Genomic DNA, 22721 nt, shown 5'->3' with positions numbered 1-22721 from the left:
ATTGCCATGGCTCAGCCATGTGTTCTGAGTTTTCACTGCCAGAACTTTCATTTGAAAATACTGGTCTTACAAAAGCCTCCCTTTCCTTCAGTGGCTGTTTTCTGGAATCCAGCCACTGCTGGAGGAACGACTCTCCCTAACTTTCCATGGAAATGGAAACTACAGAGGTCTGTATCTGATCTCTTTCATTTCCTCCATGGTGACCAGCAAAGCTTTTTTTTTTTTTTTTTTCCATAAAGAGATGGATCAGACAAACTCCCTGCCCAAGAGGAGGTTACAGGGCAGGGGAGAGATAAAGCAGTGACAGAAGTTGCTAGGTTGCACAGTGGACTATGCTAGGAGGGCCATGAAGGATGGATGGACAATGAGCTGGGGCACTCTGGAGGGGGAGGGAGCATGAACAGTGCAAAGATTAGGGGGTGTGGAGGAGGTGGCATCAGTGCTGGACCCCAAGGAGAGGTGGCATCTGAGAGGTGGTAAGATTTGGGCAAGAAAGAGAGGAGAAAACACCCCAAGTGGAGGCATTGCAGGAACACAGGCCACTGAGATGTGGGACAGCCCTGGATACCAGGGTGTGGAGATGCCCAGCCGGATGGAGGAGAAGAGCACGAGGTGAGGTTAGGAAGGTAGTGGAAAACAGTATCTACATTAGTTTACACACATATGTGCTGGCATTTGCTGCCAGCTTAACTCCAATGTCCAGGCCTAGAAGGCCCACCAGCCCAGAATCACTTAAAGTAGAAAGTTTAGGGCCAGAATGCTTGACTAATACTAATGTCACCAAAATGACAAAGAGCACAAAAAATCCCCGTCAAACTCAATGTTTGCAGTGACCAGGTAGAAGAGAAAGGGCAGGTGAGTACAAGGTTGATGACAGGGACACAAGGCCCTGGAGGACCTGCGCAGTGTGGAGCGTGAGGACGTTGGTCTCTACCAGCCACCCAGTTCCTGGGGATGCAGACTACTCAGCTCTTTGGGGCTGAGCTGTCTTCATCTCCGAGTTTCTCTCTGAATGATAACCAGAGACAGCCATTCCCACTGTTTCTCTTATTCTGATCTTGGAGGGAGGCAGAGTAGTGGTATCGTCTCCAGTCTGCAGATGAGGCAACTGAGGCCCAGAGAAGAGGAGCGGCCCATCCAAATCTCTCAGAGCCGCGGGCTCTGAGCTGGGGGCCTGCCCACTTCTGGAGGCTGATGCCCATGAGACTGCTACCAGGTTCTCTGGGGTGGGAGGTACAGCACTCCTGAAAGCTTCCATTCTTGGGGGCTGTAGAACAGTAGCTGTTGGACCTCTGGGGTGTCCTGCTTCAAAAGGACCCTTGCAAGGAGGCCAGGTTGGGGCTAGGTCATATAGTCCTCGAGCTGGGAACAAACTTGATTTTTGTATCTGCCCACAGGCTGCCTCTTGGGCAAGGATGAAGAAATGGGGGAGTTCAGACTCAGGGGAGTCTGAGGACCTGCCACCAGAGAATTCCTGTCCAGATACTCTGGATGGAGACCCTAATGCCAGGTCGGCTCCAGCCAAACCCCACGTCTTCCCCACGACCAAGAGCCGCAGCCGGCTCTTTGGAAAGTGTGACTCGGAGGAGGCTTCTATGGACTGCTCTTACGAGGAAGGCCTACCGGTCTCCTGCCCGGCCATCACAGTCAGCCCTGTTGTCATTGTCCAGAAGACTGGGGATGGCCCCACCTGTGTCAGGTAACCAGCATCTGGATTCCTGCCTCCTCCCCACAAGGAACGCAACTGGTTCAGCTGGCTGAGGCCCTGGCCATAGAGACACTATGTAGTGCTCTGGCTTACAGGCTGAAGGCCACAGAGCTGGGGAGCGATGGAGGCTTCAGAATGGGTCTGCTCCAGCATCTGCACTCATAGGACCTTCAGGACACATGGTCACCAATGGATGCTGGCATATATGCTGATCTTAGCTGATCTCTAGGTGTTCAGGCCTAGAATGCTCGCCAGCCCGCTTGCCTCTTCCAAGACAGCACATGGAGGGCCCACGGCCTGGCTGACTTCTGGGGCAGTGTGAGGACAATTTTCAACTTAGCAGGGACCAGCCAAAACCCTGACTCCAGCTCCCTCTAGGGTACTGCCTCTGGAGCCCCAGCTCCCCAGCAGGCAGAGGAGTGAATACTTGGGTATTAGAGGAAGTGGTGGTGTCAAACACTTTCAAACAGTGCCTACAGACAGGGTGGGGATATAAGGGGGGCACATGTACTCCCCTGTTTCCTGTTACATCAGTTTCCTGGATGGTCATCTAGATGGAGGAGTGGGTTTTTGTATTATGTTTTTCCCTTTCAATTTGCCTTGGGGTTTTGTCATGCTCCCCAACAAGTTCTGAAGGCCTCAGGCCCGAGGGGTGACCAGAGTATGAAACGAAGGTGTTTTCTGACCCACAGGCAGCTATTCCAGGACTCTGTCCTTGCCAGCGCCGAGAAGAGCCTCAAACTCTATGACCGCAGGAAGATCTTCGAAGCTGTCGCTCAGAATAACTGCCAGGAGCTGGAGAGCCTGTTGCTCTTCCTGCAGAAGAGCAAGAAGCACCTCATGGACAGCGAGTTCAAAGGTAGCTCTGCAGAGGGCTGGATTCCCAGGACACCCCTGTGCCGTGCCCTTCTCTGATCCCCCACTTTGTCTTGCAGACCCGGAGACAGGGAAGACCTGTTTGTTGAAAGCCATGCTCAACCTGCACAATGGGCAGAATGACACCATCCCCCTGCTCCTGGAGATTGCCCGGCAGACGGACAGCCTGAAGGAGCTAGTCAATGCCAGCTACACAGACAGCTACTACAAAGGTGAGTGAGTCAGCATGATTTTGCCACAAGTACACCTGGAGCCAGGAGGGCACTGGCATGCTTGGGCAAGCCTCTGAATGACTTACTCCCTGTCCCAGGCATGGAGTTGTTATCTCCTGGCCCTGGGGTCCCTACCTCCCACACCCACTGGCTTGGTTTCTCCTGGTGCTGAGGGTCACATCCTTCCCTCTGTGACCTTAGAGTTTCTTCACCTTGGAAGTCATAGCCTCCCTCTCTGCTACTATTCCTTACCCTTGGGCGATTTTGATTCCTTTATCTCCCAGTATGGTGTTCCCTGTTCCCAGGAGTCTCTATTCCTGCCTCGGGGATTCTCTGGGCTCCCTTTGGGGATCCTGGCCTGGCCTCCTCCAGTGGTGGAGGTCATCAGCACTTTCTGTCCAGGCCCTCCCCTAGCATCTGTGCAAGCACCCCTGCAGTGTGCAGACTGTGAGCACACCAACAGCACGCATCCTCCACAGGCCAGACAGCCCTACACATTGCCATTGAGAGGCGGAACATGGCACTGGTGACACTCCTGGTGGAGAACGGTGCAGACGTCCAGGCTGCGGCCAATGGGGACTTTTTTAAGAAAACCAAAGGACGGCCTGGCTTCTACTTCGGTAGGGAGACTATGTGGTAGACACTTGGCTTTTTGACAATCGCTGAGGGGAGGTTTGGGACAGAGATAGAGGGTGTTAGAGACGGGTAGTCCAGGGCTCAAGCCATCTATTCCTGAGGCTGACCATGTGCTTGTTTTGGCCACAGGTGAGCTGCCTCTCTCCCTGGCCGCTTGCACCAACCAGCTGAGCATTGTGAAGTTCCTGCTGCAGAACTCCTGGCAGACGGCAGACATTAGTGCGGGGGACTCGGTGGGCAACACAGTGCTGCATGCACTGGTGGAGGTGGCTGACAACACAGCTGACAACACTAAGTTTGTGACAAGCATGTACAATGAGATTCTGATCCTGGGGGCCAAGCTCCACCCTACGCTGAAGCTGGAGGAACTCACCAACAAGAAGGGGCTGACGCCACTGTCCTTGGCCGCCAGTAGTGGGAAGATTGGGGTAGGGAGGGGGATTTGAGCTGAGCTGAGGGTGCTGTGGGAGGGGACTGCCTACCTCACTGTGAGTGCCTTACATCACCACCCTGTGAGCCCTGATGCTGTCACAGCAGCCTGTAGGGGTAGGGGTGAGAGGCTGTTAGAGTGAGCCAGATGAATTGTGAGAACTGAGCAAAACCCAGCATTGCACATTTGGCCATTTCCGATTTCTAACTCTGGGCATCGCCAACAAGACATGAGGAGAGGGTGGGGTGCTGGGACCTGGGGATGGGGGTGAGTTAAGCTGAGGGTGAAATGGATGTGATCAGCCAGGTGTGATTAGGTATTGGCTCTCATGTGGCTACAGTTGGGGTCTGAGGCAGTGGGCAGGTTGATCTTGATGGTGGTTAGGAGGCCACTGGATGGTGGTGGGTGCTCTCCTGGTGCTTGGGTGCAGTCTCCAACTGGGTTGGGAAGCAGAATTATTCTTAAATAAGAGGTGGTGGCCTAGTGGGGACATAGCCCATGGTGGGGCTCTAGGTTGGTCTCTAATAGGCTCTTGTATCCCCATGACAGGTCTTGGCCTATATTCTTCAGAGGGAGATCCAGGAGCCTGAGTGCAGGCACCTGTCCAGGAAGTTCACTGAGTGGGCCTATGGGCCTGTGCACTCCTCGCTCTACGACCTGTCCTGCATTGACACTTGGGAAAAGAACTCGGTGTTGGAGGTGATTGCCTATAGCAGCAGTGAGACCCCTGTGAGTGGGCCAGGACTGGGACCGAGGGAGGGCTTCTGGTCTCACCATACCCCAACCCCACCACCACTGCTGGTCCAGCTCTGTCTTTCCATCAACGAAAACCTACCATTTGGGGCCCTGTAGCCTCATCACCCACTTTCCACCTACTGAATGTTTTCCTTCATCATATAGACAATATGCAATGATATTCCCACAAAAACTTAAATATTTCAGAAGCACATAGACAAAAAGAATCCTCCTCTTATCCATATTAAAACATGTAACTTCATTTTGTTTAATAAATAGGATCATACTATCCATTAGCAGAACAACCAGTTTTTTCACTTAATGGTGTGTCTTGTAGATAATTTTATATTAGTACATATGGGTTTGCCTCATTAAAAAAAAATGCTCCATAGTGTTCCATAGTAGGAATGGAGAGATGTCCATAGATGGGTTATTTAGAATTATTTCCAGGTTTTTGCTACTACAATGCTACAGGCCACTTGGCATGGTTCGAGAATTTTTCTGTGAAGGATACATGTACATTTTAATATTTTCAAAACTAGTTTTTTAAAACATTAGCTTTCTTTAACTAATTTTTTTAAACTATTTTTTTTTTTTTTATAAAACAAGTTATAAGTCTATGGAGCCAAAAATGCTGTCTCATTGATGTCTTAATTTTAGTTTCTAGATTACCGTGAGGTGGAGCATTTTTTCATGTTTATCAACCATTTGTACTTCTTTAGTAGATCTCCTGTTCATTGTCCTTTGCTATCTCTTCTACTGGACTGTTTGTCTCATCCCTTTTGGTTTGTAGATGTTCTCGTTATAGAACGAACGATCCTCTATTACGTATGTTGCAAATATTTTATTCTCTCCCAGTCTGTCTCTGTTTACTTATTTTTACTGAGATATAATTGACATATAACATTCTATTAGTTTCAGGTGCTTCCCATGCCCAAAGATACTCAAGAAGATGCTGAACAGGGATCTCAGTGGGGAGCTCAAGCTTGGGCTAGGGTTTGGGCTTGATGGCCTGAAAAGACTAGGATGACCTGAATTTGGCTTATACATTCTAGGGATACTGAACTTTAACAGAGATCTCCTGGATATGAGATTTTTTAACCCAAAGCATGCTTATAATTATGGTATCCCAGGCACTGGCAGACCCACTGCAGGAAAGGCTTTTTAATTCCCTTCAGTCTCATGCATGGTTAATTGCCACTTCTGCCTAGGTAGCCTGCCTGAACCAGGGCTGGAAATGTGAGAAATAAGGAATCCAGAGGCCCTTTCCTGCCTGTCCTCAGCCTTCATGCCAGACTCTGCCTGTGCCAGCCTCTTTGCCTTATTGTGGGAATAATGAGGATGTAGGCACTCAGGAGTGATTATTAGAAATAATGAGCATAGAATGTTGGGCAATACTTGTGATTTCTTAATCATCAGGGGCACTTAGGGTCACTTGTTTAATTTTACCCCTCATTCATTTTAGCACAGGGTACAGTGAGGCCCAGAGGGTGGGCCCCACGGTACAGATCTGTGACCCTCAGCTGCTCTGTGGGCCTAGTGCATGGTCATGCCTGGTCCTCTGCGGAGACGGGTGTGAGGAGTACCTTAGGCTGATGCAGTCTCAAGCCAGTTTCTGGCAGCAGAGTGAGCCTCACTTCTCTCTGTTCCCCTTAGAATCGCCACGACATGCTCTTGGTGGAGCCACTGAACCGACTCCTGCAGGACAAGTGGGACAGATTTGTCAAGCGCATCTTCTACTTCAATTTCTTTGTCTACTGCTTGTATATGATCATCTTCACCACGGCTGCCTACTACAGGCCTGTGGAAGGCGTGGTGCGGCCCAAGGCTTGGGCCTTGATTTGAAGGAGGGGGGAGAGGAGATGGGAATTTCATAAGACCCTCAAGACCTCAGGCCCAGGCCAGCCCTGCACTCCTCCTCAGCTCACTGGAGAAATCAAAGGATCACCTGGAGTTCCTTATATTCCTGTGCTCAGTCCTTCCTCTCAGAGTGTCCTGGGGACCCACTCCATCTCCTGTTCTCAGTTCCTCTTTTACCCTCCTGGTTCTGTGAGGCTGAGGGGGAGTACTAGGTTAGAAAGAGTGCCAAAAGAGGGCTCAGGAAGCAGCTCTCTGCTGGGCTGGGTATCCACAGGGTCATGGGATGGCATAAGCCCCAAATCTGTTGCCATCCTGTTTGCCTGCCCACGTTTGTTCACTTACTACCTCATTATTCATTCCCTGGACATATACTTTTGAGTACTTCTTCTTTGCCAGGCCCTGGGCCATCCATCAAATCAGCTTAAACCAGACTTTTCTTTTTCTCCAAGGGAGCTGTAGACTCCCTCGAGTTTCTGAATTAAGTCCCTTCTGTTCAATAGTCAAACATTTAATTTGCTGCTTTTATTTCCAGGGTGCCTTGCTTATAAATTCGATTTAAAAACTCGACTTCGTAGTTTGGTGAAACCTGATCTCTATCTACATGTTAAGGCCATTTAATGACTTCATTTTAAGAGAAAATAGAAATGTACTAATAAGATAAGCTAGTGAACTAGTGCTTTTGCAACATCAAAGGCAGGCTAGAAGGAAACCCACTTCAGAAAATGGTGGCTGAAGCACAAAGATGACACACACATGTGTGTGGGATGTCTCTCCCTCCACTATCCATGGGAAACTTTTATAGTTCTGGGGGACCAGGGTTTACCATAAGCTGTGGGAGCAGCAGGAAGCATGTGGCATCAGGTCTATAGAGTGCCTCCACCTATGCCATCACCCTCCTCCCAGTGGAACTCTGGGGTGGGACATTGTCTCGGAGACAGCACAACACTGGAAAGCCTCCAGGTGCCTCTGCTTAGCACCCGAAGGCTTCCACTTTGGGAATCATGTTCCACAGAAGGGCCCCCATGAAGATGTCCCCATAATAGTGCATTGTCTTTATTTCTGTCTCTCTCTCCTGGTGGAGGCTGAGCCTTTGCGCAAGAGTTAGGTCTTAATCACAGGGCTTGGCTTCCAGTAAATGTCTGTCAAATATATGAGTGAATGGACTCACTAACTTTTCTGTACCTTACAGCCCCCCTTCAAGCTGAAAAACACCGTTGGTGACTATTTCCGAGTCACTGGAGAGATTATTTCTGTATTAGGGGGAATCTACTTTTTTTTCCGAGGGGTAAGCATTCTCTTCCACACCGTGAGTTTCTATTGTCACCAAAACAAACAAGCCAGGAGACTCAGTGCTTTTTAATTCATTGGACAGGTAGGACAGGTAATGACTCTACTTGAAGAGCTAAGAGGTGCACAGGTGAAGATGAGAGCCCTCCAGGCAGTCACTGTTGGGGGTGCGAGTCTGTCCAGTGGGTCCCTACAGGCATTCACTCTTGAAGACAGGCAGTCAGGGCTCTCCACAAAATGTAACAGTTAATTACAGAAGTAGAGGAGAAGCCTCTTAAGAGATAGGATCATGATTGATAGTTGTTTAATTAATCAAAACAGTCCATTAAAGCTCAGGATAATGAAAGAAATCTACCCATATATTGGAATCATTTTATTTTAACTGAAAACTCATAGGTGCACATTCCTTGGCTATTCTTCTAATATATGGGCAGTCTTTTCTTTGAATATGGGACCCACGTTACATGTACAAATAATTTTAAATTATTGCGATTTTTTTTTTCCTTAATCTTTCTGATCTAAACTATACACAATTTTTTTTTTTAGTAACTTACTTTTAAGGAGTCTTTCCAAATCATTGAACTGTCTTCACAGAAACAACTGTCTTTATTTTTGCACTCATCGTTTATATGATAATAAAGTTCAAAGCCACAGCAGTAAGTACAATGGGCAAAAAGCAGTCTTGGCAAACACAGGATCAACAGGTGTGAGGTTAGCGGAGTGTGTGAGTGTCCTGGAGAAAATCTCCTAGCTGTTAGCATTCATCAGGGCTGTGGGCATCAATCAGTTAGAATGTTTTCAGGGAGTAGAGAGCACTGGTGAATCTGGTAAGTTCAGTGGAGGCAGATTAAAGAATTTTTACTTTAATGCATACTTAAAGAAAATTAGGGGAAAAAAGCACAAATTAGAGGAAAAAAATTGCTCAATCTCATCATTCAAGTTCAGCAACTGATAACATTTGGTGATTTTCTCTCCTGTCTTTACTTCTAGGTAGAGTTGTCATGGCACTCTCTGTTTTTAAAAATTGCTCCTGACCGAGTCACATAACATTACCCCATTAGCCTGACCCATGCTGTTCCACTCTCTTCATAATCTCTGTTCCGACGCACTTCCATGGTGTGTCATTTAGGAAGCAATTATGGGTACTCACCACTTAGCCACATCTAACCTTTCCTGGAATTTTACTCTATTTACCTGCAGATTCAATATTTCCTGCAGAGACGGCCATCATTGAAGTCTTTGTTTGTGGACAGCTACAGTGAGATACTTTTGTAAGTGACCCTTTGACTCATGCCTCAGTAGCAGACACCATCTTTTGGCTTAGTCCTGAGGTTACAGCAGTCAGCTCTGACTCATTCTCTCACATACACTGGGCCTAGAATATAGTAGGACCTCACAAACATGTTGAATGATAGAAGGCACTCAACATATGTTTGATGGGTGAATGAATATTGAGGGTCTACTTTGTCCCAGGTATGAACCAAGTGCTAGGGAATGCCAGACCTGATTCATAGGCTTATGTGGTTTATAGTCTGAGTTAGATATACCCTTGTTCATTTTTTCTATCCTTTTTTCCCATCTGTCTTACATTCTCTGAATTAGCCCTGGAATACCAGAAAAAAGTAGACATGGTTCCTGCCTTCCAGGAATTTCCAGTCTTTAGGGCGGAGTTTCTCAACCTTGGCACTGTGGACATTTTGGACTGTATAATTCTTTGTCATGGGGGGCTGTCCTGTGCATCGTAGAATGTTTAGCAGTATCCCTGGTCTCTGCCCACTAGATGACAGTAGCACTCTCCCTGGCCCCAAGTCTTGACAAACAAAAATGTCTTCAGATGTTATCAAATGTCCCCCACTTAGGGAGGGTACAAAACTGCTCCTGATTGAGAATGACTGCTTTCTGGGTAGTAAAAACACAATTACAAAAACAAGGTGGATGTCACATGGAAACTTCACAGGGAAACTTCATAAAATGAGCTAGAACCTTATGAGGTTCCCTTGAGGGGCCCAGGTTCCCAGGAGGGGCCTTCAGACAGGGAAGGGTCCTTCTCCTGGGATCTCAACTCATGACCTCTACTCTGTTTCCTTCATTCCTGGGATCTCTCTCTTTCTTCCTGGCAAGTGCAAGAAGTTGATTTCTTACCCTATTTCAGCTAGCTTGTCCCTAGGACTTGTAAACCCCATCTTTTTACATAATCTTGAGAGACTTACGCTTTAGCCCCAAAGGGCAAATTCAAGGGTAGGGTCTATAGGTTTAGCACAATGCCAATTTGCTTTATGAAGAAAGGCAGTGTTCTCCTACAGAGTGTTATAACAATAAACTTGATTCTATTCTTAAGAAGATCCATTGTGGGCATGTTAATTTTTTTAAAATTTAATTTCTCAAAGCTACCCATATAAATTGGTAAAAATTTAAAGAGTACTAAAAAGCTTATAGCCAATATAGGAGTTCCCCATCATAACTCTTCCCATTCCCTGCAATCTTCTTTCCCAGGGACAATCACTTCCCATTATTTTAGTTCTTTCTTCTGATGAGGTAGATGAGGATTTAGCATCCTTATACTGTCTGGCCCTTTGCTTCCCCTCCTCTAGCCTTCTAGTATGGTTTGCAATAATTTTTTTTTAAGTCAGTATTTAGTATTTAAATTTTTATGTATCTGTAAATATTATTTGGTTTTGAGCTTCACAATATCTTTTCTTTCTGTTTCTCCTAAGGCTAATAGTTATTTCGTTTTCACTTGTTTAGTTTTTTCCATACTCATTGTTAATTCTTCCCATTTATCTTGAAGCCTCTCAGTACAATTTTCCTCCAAAATCAATGACATAAATTATATGATCGGATCCCTCAATTTTTTTTTCTTGAGGGATCGTTCCTGGAACACTGTTCTCTCTAACCGGGCTGATCGGATCCCTCATTTTTTTTTTTTTTCTTGAGAGATCGTTCCTGGAACACTGTTCTCTCTAACCGGGCTGGTTGCCCTCTGGTTCTGCTGCTTAGCTGTTATTCTGGAACTTTTCATTGCTTTCCTCCCAGGTTAGAGTTCCTGTCTCTTTCTTGATTTCCTCCCTTATTTTATCTGAGCACATCCTTCAGTATTTTCATCTGGTGAAAAAGATGACATAATGATAGAGGGCACAGTGATGACAGTTGATTCTTAACTCATGTTGCTCCAATATGTATTTCCAAGGTGTCATCCCTTTTTCACTAGCACCTTGGAGATCCTTTTTGCTTCTCTCCTGAGTTGCATTTTTTATTTTCTGAACACTACATATTCCTCCTTCTAGATTTATTTCCTTATTTTTGGGGAGAGCATCCTCAACCAAAGAAAGAAGCCACATAGTGGGAAAGGGAAAAGTAAAATTTCTTTTAAATCTGGCACATCTGAAAATATTTTTACTATTCCTTTGCATTAGATTGATGGTTTGGTTGGATATAACATTCTTTCACATATTTGAAGATTTTTCTCCATTGTTTTCTTGCTTCCAATATTATAAATGACAAGTCTAAAGCCACTCTGATTCTGGATCCTCTTTTAAGACCTATTTTGGTTTTTCGCTTTGTAAATCTATAGTATCTTCTTTTTTCCCCCTAGGATTCTGAAACTCGTGTCTTGATTCGGGTTTGTTTTTATCCAAAGTTCTAGACACTTGGTGGACTCTTTCAATCTGGAAATTTGTGTCCTTTATTTTTGGTATATTTTCTCGAGTTATTTCTTGATCTCTCTTCTGGAACCCCTATTATTCATGTAGACCTCCTGACCTAGTCCTGAACTAGTTCTTATATTTTCTCACTTGTGTTCTATCTCTTTATCTTTGGCTCTTCTTTTTGGGAGATTCAAATCAACTTTAATTTCCAATCCTTCTATTTAGTTTATTATTTTTGATATTATATTTTTAATTTCTAAGTGCTCTTTTAAAAAATTCTGTTTCTTCCTTGTTTATAGCACTCTATTCTTTTTTATGGATCCAATCTCTTCCTTTATCTCTCTAAGGCTATTAAAATAGTTTTTGGTAAATTTTTCTTCTTTTGCATAGTTTTCATTTCCTCCAAGTTATTTGCTTGTTTCTCATTTGCTTGTTTTGTTTTCTCTTTCACATTAGAGACTATCCTCAAGCTATTTGGAAATCTTTGATGTCTGCTCATGAGTAAGAGTAAAGGATAGAAAAGATGCTTGGAAGATCTTAATGTGTGAATGAGGTTTATAGATTTTGAGCTTCGCTATAGGTCAGTCTAGATAAACCATTTATTGGAGAATATCCAAAGTCAATCTATTGCATCTTTTCAATCTCCTACTAGGAAGGAAGAAGTTTGGCTGCTGGCTTTCTGAGAGCTGAGTGAAGAAGAGGGCTTTCTGTAATCTATATTATATAAAAATCACATGATCTCTTGTTTTTGGTAAACACCAATGCTTTCATTGACATTTGATAAAACTGGGTCTGAAGACCCTCTGTTTTATCCTCTTCAGAGACAAAACCTCCACTCTTCCATATTTTAGGTCCTTCTTCCCCTCCCCTCCAGAGGTCCCTAAGTGTTTTGAGGCTCCTTGATTAAAAGAGTTGGTTCTCAGGTTTCTTTACTACAATTCAGATTTGGCCTTCTTGGGTCTACTAAGTTAGTTTCCATTTATCCACTGCTTCCCAGCTTCCAAAATTCGTATGCGAGGACTCCGTTTGTCACCCAAGGCGACTCTTTACCTATTGTGATTGGTTTCCATTTTTATTTTGGCCAAGGTTCTGCAAATGTAGAGGGTTTTCTTTGCAACAGAACTCCAATTGATGAGCCATTGTATTGATATCAGTTTTCATTAGACTCACATCAACACAGTAGCAGTTCTTTGTTGGGTTCTCTCACACACATGAGAGGTGAGGTGTTCCATGTTAATGCAGCTGAGGGTACTCTCAGGAGGAGGCCATGCTGAATAAGGAGGCCTGGGATGAATAAGTAAATAAGGATCACTGAGCAGACCCTGTCATAGGATCATCCAAATGTTCTCCATCCTGTCTGGGACTTTGACTTGGGCAGCCTCCACTGGAGAAAGAGGCTGAGGACATTTTCCCTGGCTCTGCTCCTGAGTTTGAGGGTGTGACTAGCAGACTCTTCCTGTGGTTTCCCAGGAGAGCAGGCTTGTCCCTCCTCATGGGCCTAGGCCCTCCTAGGCTCTCCGTTGTCCATCAGGCTGTTTTCCTGGGGACTGAGCGGGAAAGTTTCTGGGGCTAAAGCAGTGTTTCTTAGCCTTTTTTTTCATTACTGCCTTTTTAGACAGTTTTTTCTGATTGGCCATCTCGTGAAATTTTAATACCACATATATACTGTATAGCTGTTTATGTACTGTATTTATATCTGTGCTTTTTGTATATGGAGAATAAGATCCTTCTTGGAGGCAATGTTGCTCCCACTGAGAATCATGGGATAAAAGAGGCTGGACAGCCAGCCCTAGCTCCCACTTTGGCCTGCTGTCTGTGCCTCTGAGAGGCCCAGATGAGTGAGGTCTTCCTGTCTAGGGGGGTGCCAGGCCTTCCGGGTGACCTTAGACAGAGCTTCCTGTCCCTCCACCCTTAGCTTTGTGCAGTCACTTTTCATGCTGGGGACCGTGGTGCTGTATTTCTGCCACCTCAAGGCGTACGTGGCCTCCATGGTGTTCTCTCTGGCCATGGGCTGGACCAACATGCTCTACTACACCCGTGGCTTCCAGCAGATGGGCATCTATGCTGTCATGATTGAGAAGGTGGGTACCAGGGCCCAAGTGGATTCTCTATAGAGCCCATTTACCTTATGGATGTCTGAGACTCGGTCCCACAAACTCTATCCATCCTCTGTATTATCTGGGGAGGTGCTGCTAGTTTAGCTCAAGACCCATTTTCCCAGCTAATTCTCCAAGAATCAGGCAATCCGGCTGTGACTCAGGTTTGGGGGCTTCTCTAACACTTGACTCTGCCTCCACACCAGGTCCCCTCTCCCACCAAAATACAGGCCATGGAGGAGCTGTGAATGACTCTCTCATGAAACCAAACCTTTCTGCATGTTCTCCAATTCCACCTGGGCTCAAGATTAACCCCTAGGCTGACATAGTCCCAGTTCTTCCCTCAGCCCTACCTGGGCCTGGAGTTGGTTCTGATAAGCCTGCTTTCTCCTGCAGATGATCCTGAGAGACCTGTGTCGCTTCATGTTTGTTTACCTTGTTTTCTTGTTCGGGTTTTCCACAGGTAATGAGCTGGGTCAGGGCTGGTGGGAGGAAGGGTTCCTGCTCACCTCAGCTTCCTGAGGACTCTGCAGGGACTGGGTGGGGAGGGGCCCAGTTGGGTGTGTGTCTGCAGATGCCAGAGTGGATGGACAAAGAACACACCAAAATGAGCAGGAGAACCTGGAAATGTTTTTCATAAAGCATTTCTAGTAATTTTTGGGGTAAGAAGGGCTGCTTGCCTATAAGATAGCTGCATTCTGGCTAAGGTTTTTTTTTTTTTTAACTTTTAATTTTGATATTATTTTAGATTTACAAAAAAGTTGCAAGAATATTACAGATAACTCTCTATACACTTTCCCTAGATTCCCCAAATTTTACCACATCTTTAAATCACTTTTTTCCCCTGCTACACACCAAACACATATACATAGACACATGCACACACACTACATACACTTAAAAAACCTGAGAATAAGTTTATGATTAGACATGATCAGCCCTTTACCACTAAATCCTTCGGTATGTATTTCCTAAAAATATGGGCATTCTCTTACATAAACACAGTATAATGAACAAAATCAGGAAATTAACATCAACACAGTACTATTAGCTAATCTATACCAACCTTATTCACATTTCACCAATTGCCCTAATAATGTCTTTTATAGAAATGAAAATCTCAAATCTTGCATCACATTCAATTGTCATACCTTTCTATTCTCCTTCAATCTGGAGCAGTTCCTCAATCTTTCATTGTCTTTTGTGACCTTAGCATTTTTAATGAGTAAATGCCAGTTTTCACAATATCTCTCAATTTTGGTCAATTCCCTCATAATTTGATTCAGGTATGCTGTTTTGGTCAGAATATCAAGGGAGCAATGTATATCTTCCTCAATGAATTGTATCAGGAGTCTCACACTGCCTGTTTGTCTATTTCTGGTGGTAACTTTGATTATTTGGTTTTGGTGAATCTGCCAGATTTTTCCACTGTCACGTTATTACCTTTCATTTTGTGATTGATAAGTAATTTGTGAGGAGATGCTTTGAGCTATGTAAACATCCTGTTTTGCATCAGACTTTTATCCAATCATTTTGGCATCCATCGATTGATTTATTTGCACCTGAATTACTTAATCCCAATGGTTGTCAAATGCTGATATTCTAACTCCATCATTCCTTCTGCATTTATTTGCTGGTATTCTATTGTAAAGAAGAGCTTTCCATTCTTACATTTATTTATTTACATAAGTATAGCCTCATAGATTCTTTTTTGTTTTTGTTTTTGTGGATTTCACTTTGTTACTTGGGTTATAACTCCTTACTATCATCATCTATTTTGATGCTCAAATTCAGGGGTCCCCAACCTCCAGACTGTGGACTGGTACCAGTCCATGGCCCATTAGGAAACAGGCCACACAGCAGGAGGTGAGCGGCAGGCCAGCAAGCAAAGCTTCATCTGTCTTTGCAGCCGCTCCCTAGTGCATCACCTAGCATCACCACCTCGGCTCTACTTCAGATTATCAGGCATTAGATTCTCATAGGAGCACTGGTCCCTGGTGCCAAAAAGGTTGGGACTGCTATTCAAATTGTCAGAGAAATCATCACTGGTAGCCTCTTCCAGCTATCTCCTGTGCTCTTTCGACGCATTGATATAATTTTTTTGAGCATCTGGGTCTTCTTTGATCCTCATCTGAGTCTTGCAGTTACATAGTTCACATGGCCCTCCCCTGTCCCCACCCTATAGCCTGTTTCAATTTCTCTGTCTGGGAGTTATGGGCAGCTTTGACTAGGAACTTGGAGTGTCAGGAATCACCATAGGCTCTTGCCTCTTGTCTGAAGGCATGGCTTAGTAGCCATAGGAAGGGATTAGGCCAAGTGGGTTAGTGGATACACTGGATATGGAGCACAACTGCTACAGAAGCTCTCAGGCTCCAGACTACATTTCCCACAGAAGAATGCAGAATGCAGCAAGAGGCCAATCTGCTCTGAGATGCTTAGCCCCCATGGTTCTGGAATAGGCTGGCCCTGGGCCACCCTCTAAGAGGCACAGGCAAACAGAGTGTGTGACTGAGAAAGTGAATGAGGATCCAGGGCTGACTTGTAAGATTAGGCGGGTTGTATATTGCACAAAAGCTGGCTGTGTTTACATGGTACATATAGATTTGTATATATTTTTTTTAACTTTTTTTCCTAGCAGATGATGACAAAGTTCTTATTGTAACAAAATAGTATATTATGACAAATTTCTGGTAGTTTTGAAGAAAGGAGTGCTTTTAAAAAAAATTCACAAAAATATGCTACATAGCCAAGCAGTGTTTCTGCTGCAGACCCATCCTCGGGTATGTCAGGGGACCTAGGGTCTTGGCTTCCATCCAACCACACCCTTCCCTCCCTATGCTCTACAGCGGTGGTGACACTGATTGAGGATGGAAAGAATGACTCCATATCGGTTGAGCCCTCATTGCACAGGTGGCGGGGGCCTAGTTGCCGGCCACCTGACAACTCCTACAATAGCCTATACTCCACATGTCTGGAACTGTTCAAGTTCACCATCGGTATGGGTGACCTGGAGTTCACCGAGAACTATGACTTCAAGGCTGTCTTCATCATCTTGTTGCTGGCCTATGTGATTCTCACCTATATTCTCCTGCTCAACATGCTCATTGCCCTCATGGGTGAGACTGTCAACAAGATCGCTCAGGAGAGCAAGAACATCTGGAAGTTGCAGGTGTGTGGTTTGGTGGGGTGTGTGCAGCAGGAGGGTGTCGGCTGCTTTGTCTGCTGCTTAACAGCTGGGTGCATGGGCCCCTCCAGGGTTTGAGAAGGTGGCCAAAAGGCCAGCCAGGCCTGGAGGATCAAGCAGCAGCATCTCCCTCAGTCAACTCCCTTCTGGCTCCTCCTCACAAGATTTCCCTGCCCAATGTCATCAGCTTGTTATCAGTACAACACATAGACATGGTGTTTACTGTGGGCTGGGCAGCCCGCAAAGGGAGGAGATGGAGGGCTCAGTACCATCCATGTGGTGCCCGTCTCAGAAGAACTTGATCTAGGGTGGGCCCTAGAGACAGAACTCAGGGGTGCAGTTAATATGAGGCAGGTCCTGACAGCTGCATTTTTGAGCCACTCCGTCCACCTCTGCCTTCTCAATGAATAATAAAAGTATTGTGCTTATTAAGTAGCACCGACTCTATGCCAGGTACTGTTCTAAGTGTCTTACTTACATACTCTCATTTAATCCTCACAATAATGCTATGAGGCAGATATTATCAGTCTCCCTATTTTGGGATGAAGGCACTGAGGCAGAGAAGATAGGTATCTGTGTCAAAAGCGACTAATAAGTAGCCCAGCCAGGAGTCAACCCAGGCAGTCTCATGCCCACGGTCCTGCTCTTAACCTCTACACTATGTTGCCTCTTCATGAACTCCTCATGGAAGGGTCTGGGGCTGATATGTTCCACATCGCTCATAGGAGCTGCCACTCACCAGCAGTGCCTAGGCAGATGTGGGGCTGGGTGGGCTGAGCTTCCATGGAGGATGCGCCCACCAGGCTGCAGAAACAAGCCTGGTGTAGAGGGCACTGCAGGTCCTACTAGGAGGGGCTGGGCCTGGGAGAGACCCTGGAGAGGCTGATCTTGGTAGCCAGCACTAGCACCCAGGGGCAGTGCCTGGATGAGCCCTCTGCCCCTCCACCCTATGTATCTTCCCACAGAGAGCCATCACCATCCTGGACACGGAGAAGAGCTTCCTTAAGTGTATGAGGAAGGCCTTCCGCTCAGGCAAACTATTGCAGGTGGGGTACACACCTGATGGCAAAGATGACTACAGATGGTGTTTCAGGTAATGCTCAAGCAGGAATCAAAGCCTGAGGAACTTAGGAGCTCAGCTGTGACTATTAGGGACTCACCCAGAACCAGTTGCTGGTACAGAGGCCTGCCTTAGGGCTTACCTGTGGGCATGGGGACTCACCTAGAGCCAGCTATAGGTACAGGGGCTATTCTAGGGCTTAGTGGGAGCATGGGAGACTCACCCAGAGCCAGTTGTAGATACAGAAGCCTGCCTCAGGGCCTCTTGGGGCCAGTCATGATATAGAGGACTCTCCCAAGGCCAGCTGTAGGTACAGCAGCTGCCTCAGTGTTCACTTGTGGGCATAGCAGACCCACCTTATATCTCAGGTGGTGGGACCCAGACATTACATACTTGAAAATGAGATGTCCAGAAGGGGTCACCTGGTGATCAGGGTCAGAACCAGGAATCCAATATTAAAGTCCCTGGGCCCCATGGTGTGATCAGAGAACACATCTTTGGAGGTGGTATCCAAAAGGCAGGCCCCTCTTGGCTCTCCCCCATCAGCTATGTCTCCCCATCCTGGTCTGTGGGCTCCTTGGGATTGGCCTGTGAGGCCAAGACCTTGACCTGGGAAGCTAGGCATGACTCTTAGGTCACCAGCTCTCTGCTTCCGCATCTCCTCACTCCACAGGGTGGATGAAGTGAACTGGACCACTTGGAACACCAATGTGGGCATCATCAATGAAGACCCAGGCAACTGTGAAGGCATCAAGCGCACCCTGAGCTTCTCTCTACGGTCAGGCCGAGGTGAAGTGTGAGGGGAAGGGTGCCATGGCATGCTGGACAGATAAAGCCTTGCAATCCCCCACTCCTTGCAGACCTTCCTCACCCTACAACCTGGGTGTTGCAATAGTCCTAAGTGTCAACCACCTGCATACACTCAGTCATGGGCACTCTTGTGTGCTCTTACACATGCCTGCACAGCTGACTGCTCTGTGTGCCCATGCATGCCGGCTCTGCCAGCAACCCTGGCCCAGGCACCTGTCCTCATTACCCAGAGGAAGCAGCTCAGCCCACATCCATCCACCTGGACGGACCTTGTTGTGGGCTGTCCTGTCTCCTCTGCCCTGTTCCTTACACCCAGAGTCTGCGCTCAGCCCTGAAAGGTTTAGAGACACAAACAGGGACATGTGAACACTCACCTTGTGTGACCAGGTAGGCAGAGGAGGGAGGAATGGGACAGTAAAGGGTACACCTTGAGTGGAAAAGTCCTGCGGAAAATCACTACCAGAAAAAAAGTCCTTTACCAGTTAATGACAAATATTTAACAGTAGACATTGAATTAAAGGTTTAATTGAAGATATTTACTTAAAAATTAAGCTAATCTAGCTTATACTGAACACATTTTGAATTACTAATTCTTTTAGTTACTAATTCGTTTTAGTTTTTAAAAATTTGTGGTAAAATATATATGACATAAAATTTGCCATTTTAACTATTTTTTAAAGTGTACAATTAGGTGTTATATTAATTATATCCACAATGTTGTGTAACCATCACCACTATCTATTTCTAAAACTTTTTTATTATTTCAAACAGAAAAACTCTGTATCCATTAAACAATTACTCCCTATTTACATGCCCTGCCTCCCACCCTTGGTAACTTCTCTTCTACTTTCTATCTCTATGAATTTGCCAATTCTAGGTACTTCATATAAATGATATCATACAATATTTATCCTTTTGTGTCTGGCTGAGTAATACTCCATCATATGTTTATATACAGTATATCATATTTTATTTATCTATTTATCTATTGATTGATATTAGGTTGTTTACACCTGTTGGGGATTTTGAGATTCTTGGATCTGTACATCAGTATGTTTCATCAGAGTTGGGAAACTATATATATTTTGCTTTAGCCTCCCACTTTCTGCTTTTGGAACTACAATTACATGTATATTAGATTATTTGATATTGTCCCATAAGTTTTTGAGGCTTTGTTTGTTTTTCTTCTTTTTTTTTTCTGTTTCTCAAATTTGATAATTTCTATTGATCTGTCTTCAAGTTCACTGACCCTTTCCTCAGCCATCTCCAAACTGATATTAAGCCCATCCAGTGAATATTACATTTCAAGTATTGTGCTATTCAGTTTTAAAATTTCTATTTGGTTCTTTTTATAGTTGCCATTTCTCTCCTGAGATTTTTTAGCTATTCCCTCATTAAGACTATAAATATATATTCTTTGAAAATATTTATAACAGCAGCTTTAAATTTTTTGTCTGCCGAATCTGCTAAATACAGCATTTGGGCCATCTTGGGGTCAGTTTTTATTGACCTTTTTCCCCCTGACTATGAGTCACATTTTCCTGTTTCTTTGCATATCTAATAACTTTTAATTGTATGCTGGGCATTGTGGATAATATGTTGTAGAGACTCTGGATTGAATTTTTGTTCTAGTTGGCAGTTCAGTTACTGACGAATCACCTTGAACTTGTGTAGGTTTGGTTTTAACCTTTATTATGGTAGATCTGTAGACACTACAAGATATTTGTCAATCTCATCAAACTTGTGGGATTCAGCCTCTAAACTTTCCACTGAAGAGCTTGTCAGGGCTTGTTTTCAGGCTTTGTTGAGTGGGTCTTAAGTTAAACCTTACCCTAGGGCATGCAAAGTAAGTAGGGCATTTTTAGTATTTTGTCTAGATCCTCAGAGTAGAAAAATGATGTTAAGGAGGTCTCTCCACTCTGGCTGGGCTGGATCACCAAGATCTCTTAGTACTGCTCGGTTTTTAGCATCTCTGTCCTACTTTCAACCCCATAGCGGCCACTCTCTCCGGTAAGCCTCATACATTCTCATCCTGTGCAATCATAGCCTAGCTCTCAGCCAAAGACTTGGGAGAACCCCACACCAAAGACTTCTGGACTTCCACCCCCTAGCTTCCTTCTTCCTGTTCTCCCATGCTCTGTCCCACAGGCTCTAGCTGATTCAGCTACCCAAACCTCTGATCTCTTCTTCCTTAGCTCAGAAGCACTTCCGTGCTCTGCTTAGATTTTATAGCTCACTTCCCTGTAGTCAGAGAACTTGCCTCTAATCCAAACATCAGGGTGATCAAGGGTCTCACCTTGTGAATTTCACTTCTCTCAGGTATTGTAGTTTTTCACTGCCTGTCGTCTTATGCCTGAAAACATATGGCATATATTTGCTGCATATATTTTATCAAGAGGCTTTCTTTTGGAAAACTACTCAAGGGCTTCATCAGTTTTCCCAAGGGCCTCCTGCAATCCTATAATTTCCCCCACGATTCTCAGTGGAGGACTCCCTGTATCATTTCATATTTACTTCTTATCGATGATCTCTTCTTCAATTGTTAACTGGTCTACTTTGTTACAGTCTTTTAAAGATGGCTTGGCATGTGATTTGAGCAGTTTTCTAACATTATTCTTATTGATTTCATGAAATCTCACATATTTTACAAGATTTGCTGTTTCAACTTGCAGTTGATTTACATTATGTTTGCATGACATAGTTGGATGTTTATAACATTGCACATTCACTGTGATATTAACAAAGACATCAACCTGATGGCAGTGATGTATGCATTCATGTTTATTGGGGTGGGGATGGGGAAGGGTTAGAGGCTCCCTGATTTCATACTTATACTTACTCAGCAAATATTTCCTGAGGATTTTTTTTCCTTATACAATTTTATAACAGTGTAAACTTCAGTATGAATAGTCAGATAATTCAGATAACAAACACTTCTCCCTATCTACATGGTACATGCGATTGGGAAGAAGTAGGGGAATGCATGAAGGGCTCAGGGAGAAGTGATTAGTAGATGACCTAGGGAGAGCACATGAGGGGCTTTGAGGGAGTCTCGGCCTCAAGACTATGGGAAGTACGCACTGGGAACTCCATATCTACTTTGAGGACCCTGGAGCTGGAGCTGGGCCAAGCAGTACCTGAGGCTGGATGTCTCCACCTCCCAGCCAGCCAGAAGATGGTGTCTCAGTGAGCACCTGGCCTGTCTCTCCATGGCTTCCTCTTGTTTCTATGCCTGGGCTTCGTAAGGGATCCTCCATCAGCCACTGGTGCTTGGTGTCAGACTCAAGTTGGGGATTAGGCCATTGCAAACACTAGGATTTGGACAATTCATCTGGAGTGGTCACAGTGGGCCCAGCCTCTGGCATTCTTGGTGCCTTTGAGATCTGACTAGTGTTGGAGATCAGCAGTAGGGCCTGAATCGTGGCCTGAGTGTGGAGGTGTGGCCAACCAGAGGGCTTGGCTGACCATACACAGCTTTCCTGCCTGCCTGTCATTTCTCTAAGGTAGCCAAGGGCTGTAGGTGGCTGTGAGGGTGACAACTGGGCCTCCTCAGTAGCTTCCTAGAATTATGGGCCACATGTGACATCCCCATTTGAGGCTCAGTGTCACCATGATTCCCTTGGCGTTGTTCCCAGGACCCCATTGTTCATCAGGACCCCAAATCCTGATTCTTTGTCTGGTCTTCATTCACCCTACACCTGACCTGGTTTGGAGCCATTCACAGGGTAAGCCCTAGCATTGCTCTGTGTAGACCAGGGAGGAAATGGAAAGAAGAAAGGCAAACAATGGGCCCTCATGAGGTCACAAACAGGTCAGGGTGGGGTGGAGGAAGAGAATTTAAGGAGCTGCCGGAGTGGACATGGCTCCTTGAACAGCTGAAAGAAGAGGCACTGATCTGGGTGCCTCAACATGCCTGGGCCTCCTTTTATCTGGAGTTTGGTAAGGCCAACAAATGAATGTTTGTTATTGTTTTGCTGCAGCCAAGGCAGTAATGATGTTTTACCCTTCAGTTTCAGCGAGAAACTGGAAGAACTTTGCCCTGGTTCCCCTCTTAAGAGATGCAAGTATGCGAGAAAGGCAGCCAGCCCAGCCTGAGGAAGTTCACCTGAAGCACTTTGCAGGGTCCCTCAAGCCGGAAGATGCTGAGGTCTTCAAGGATCCTGCTGCTTTAGGGGAGAAGTGA

General features: G+C 45.4%; 1 protein-coding gene across 2 annotated transcripts; it reads left to right on the top strand.

The window, feature by feature from the left end:
• The first annotated feature begins 1415 nt into the window (after positions 1-1415).
• TRPV1 (transient receptor potential cation channel subfamily V member 1) lies at positions 1416-22721 on the top strand. 2 transcript variants are annotated; one of them, XM_006922195.1, is made up of 15 exons: positions 1416-1699; positions 2401-2567; positions 2644-2796; positions 3276-3416; positions 3562-3860; positions 4412-4591; positions 6254-6412; positions 7647-7742; positions 8945-9015; positions 13304-13469; positions 13881-13947; positions 16331-16653; positions 17634-17761; positions 18402-18517; positions 22549-22721. In XM_006922195.1, the coding sequence occupies exons 1-15, from the start codon at positions 1416-1418 to the stop codon at positions 22719-22721; spliced, it is 2523 nt and encodes an 840-aa protein (XP_006922257.1). The 2 variants fall into 2 exon arrangements, with proteins under 2 accessions (XP_006922257.1, XP_006922258.1); XM_006922196.1 differs by lacking the exon at positions 4412-4591.

This window comes from Pteropus alecto, unplaced genomic scaffold (genome assembly GCF_000325575.1).
Source record: "Pteropus alecto unplaced genomic scaffold, ASM32557v1 scaffold398, whole genome shotgun sequence".
Taxonomy (NCBI): Eukaryota; Metazoa; Chordata; class Mammalia; order Chiroptera; family Pteropodidae; genus Pteropus; species Pteropus alecto.
This window is presented reverse-complemented; position numbering and strand designations above follow the sequence as displayed.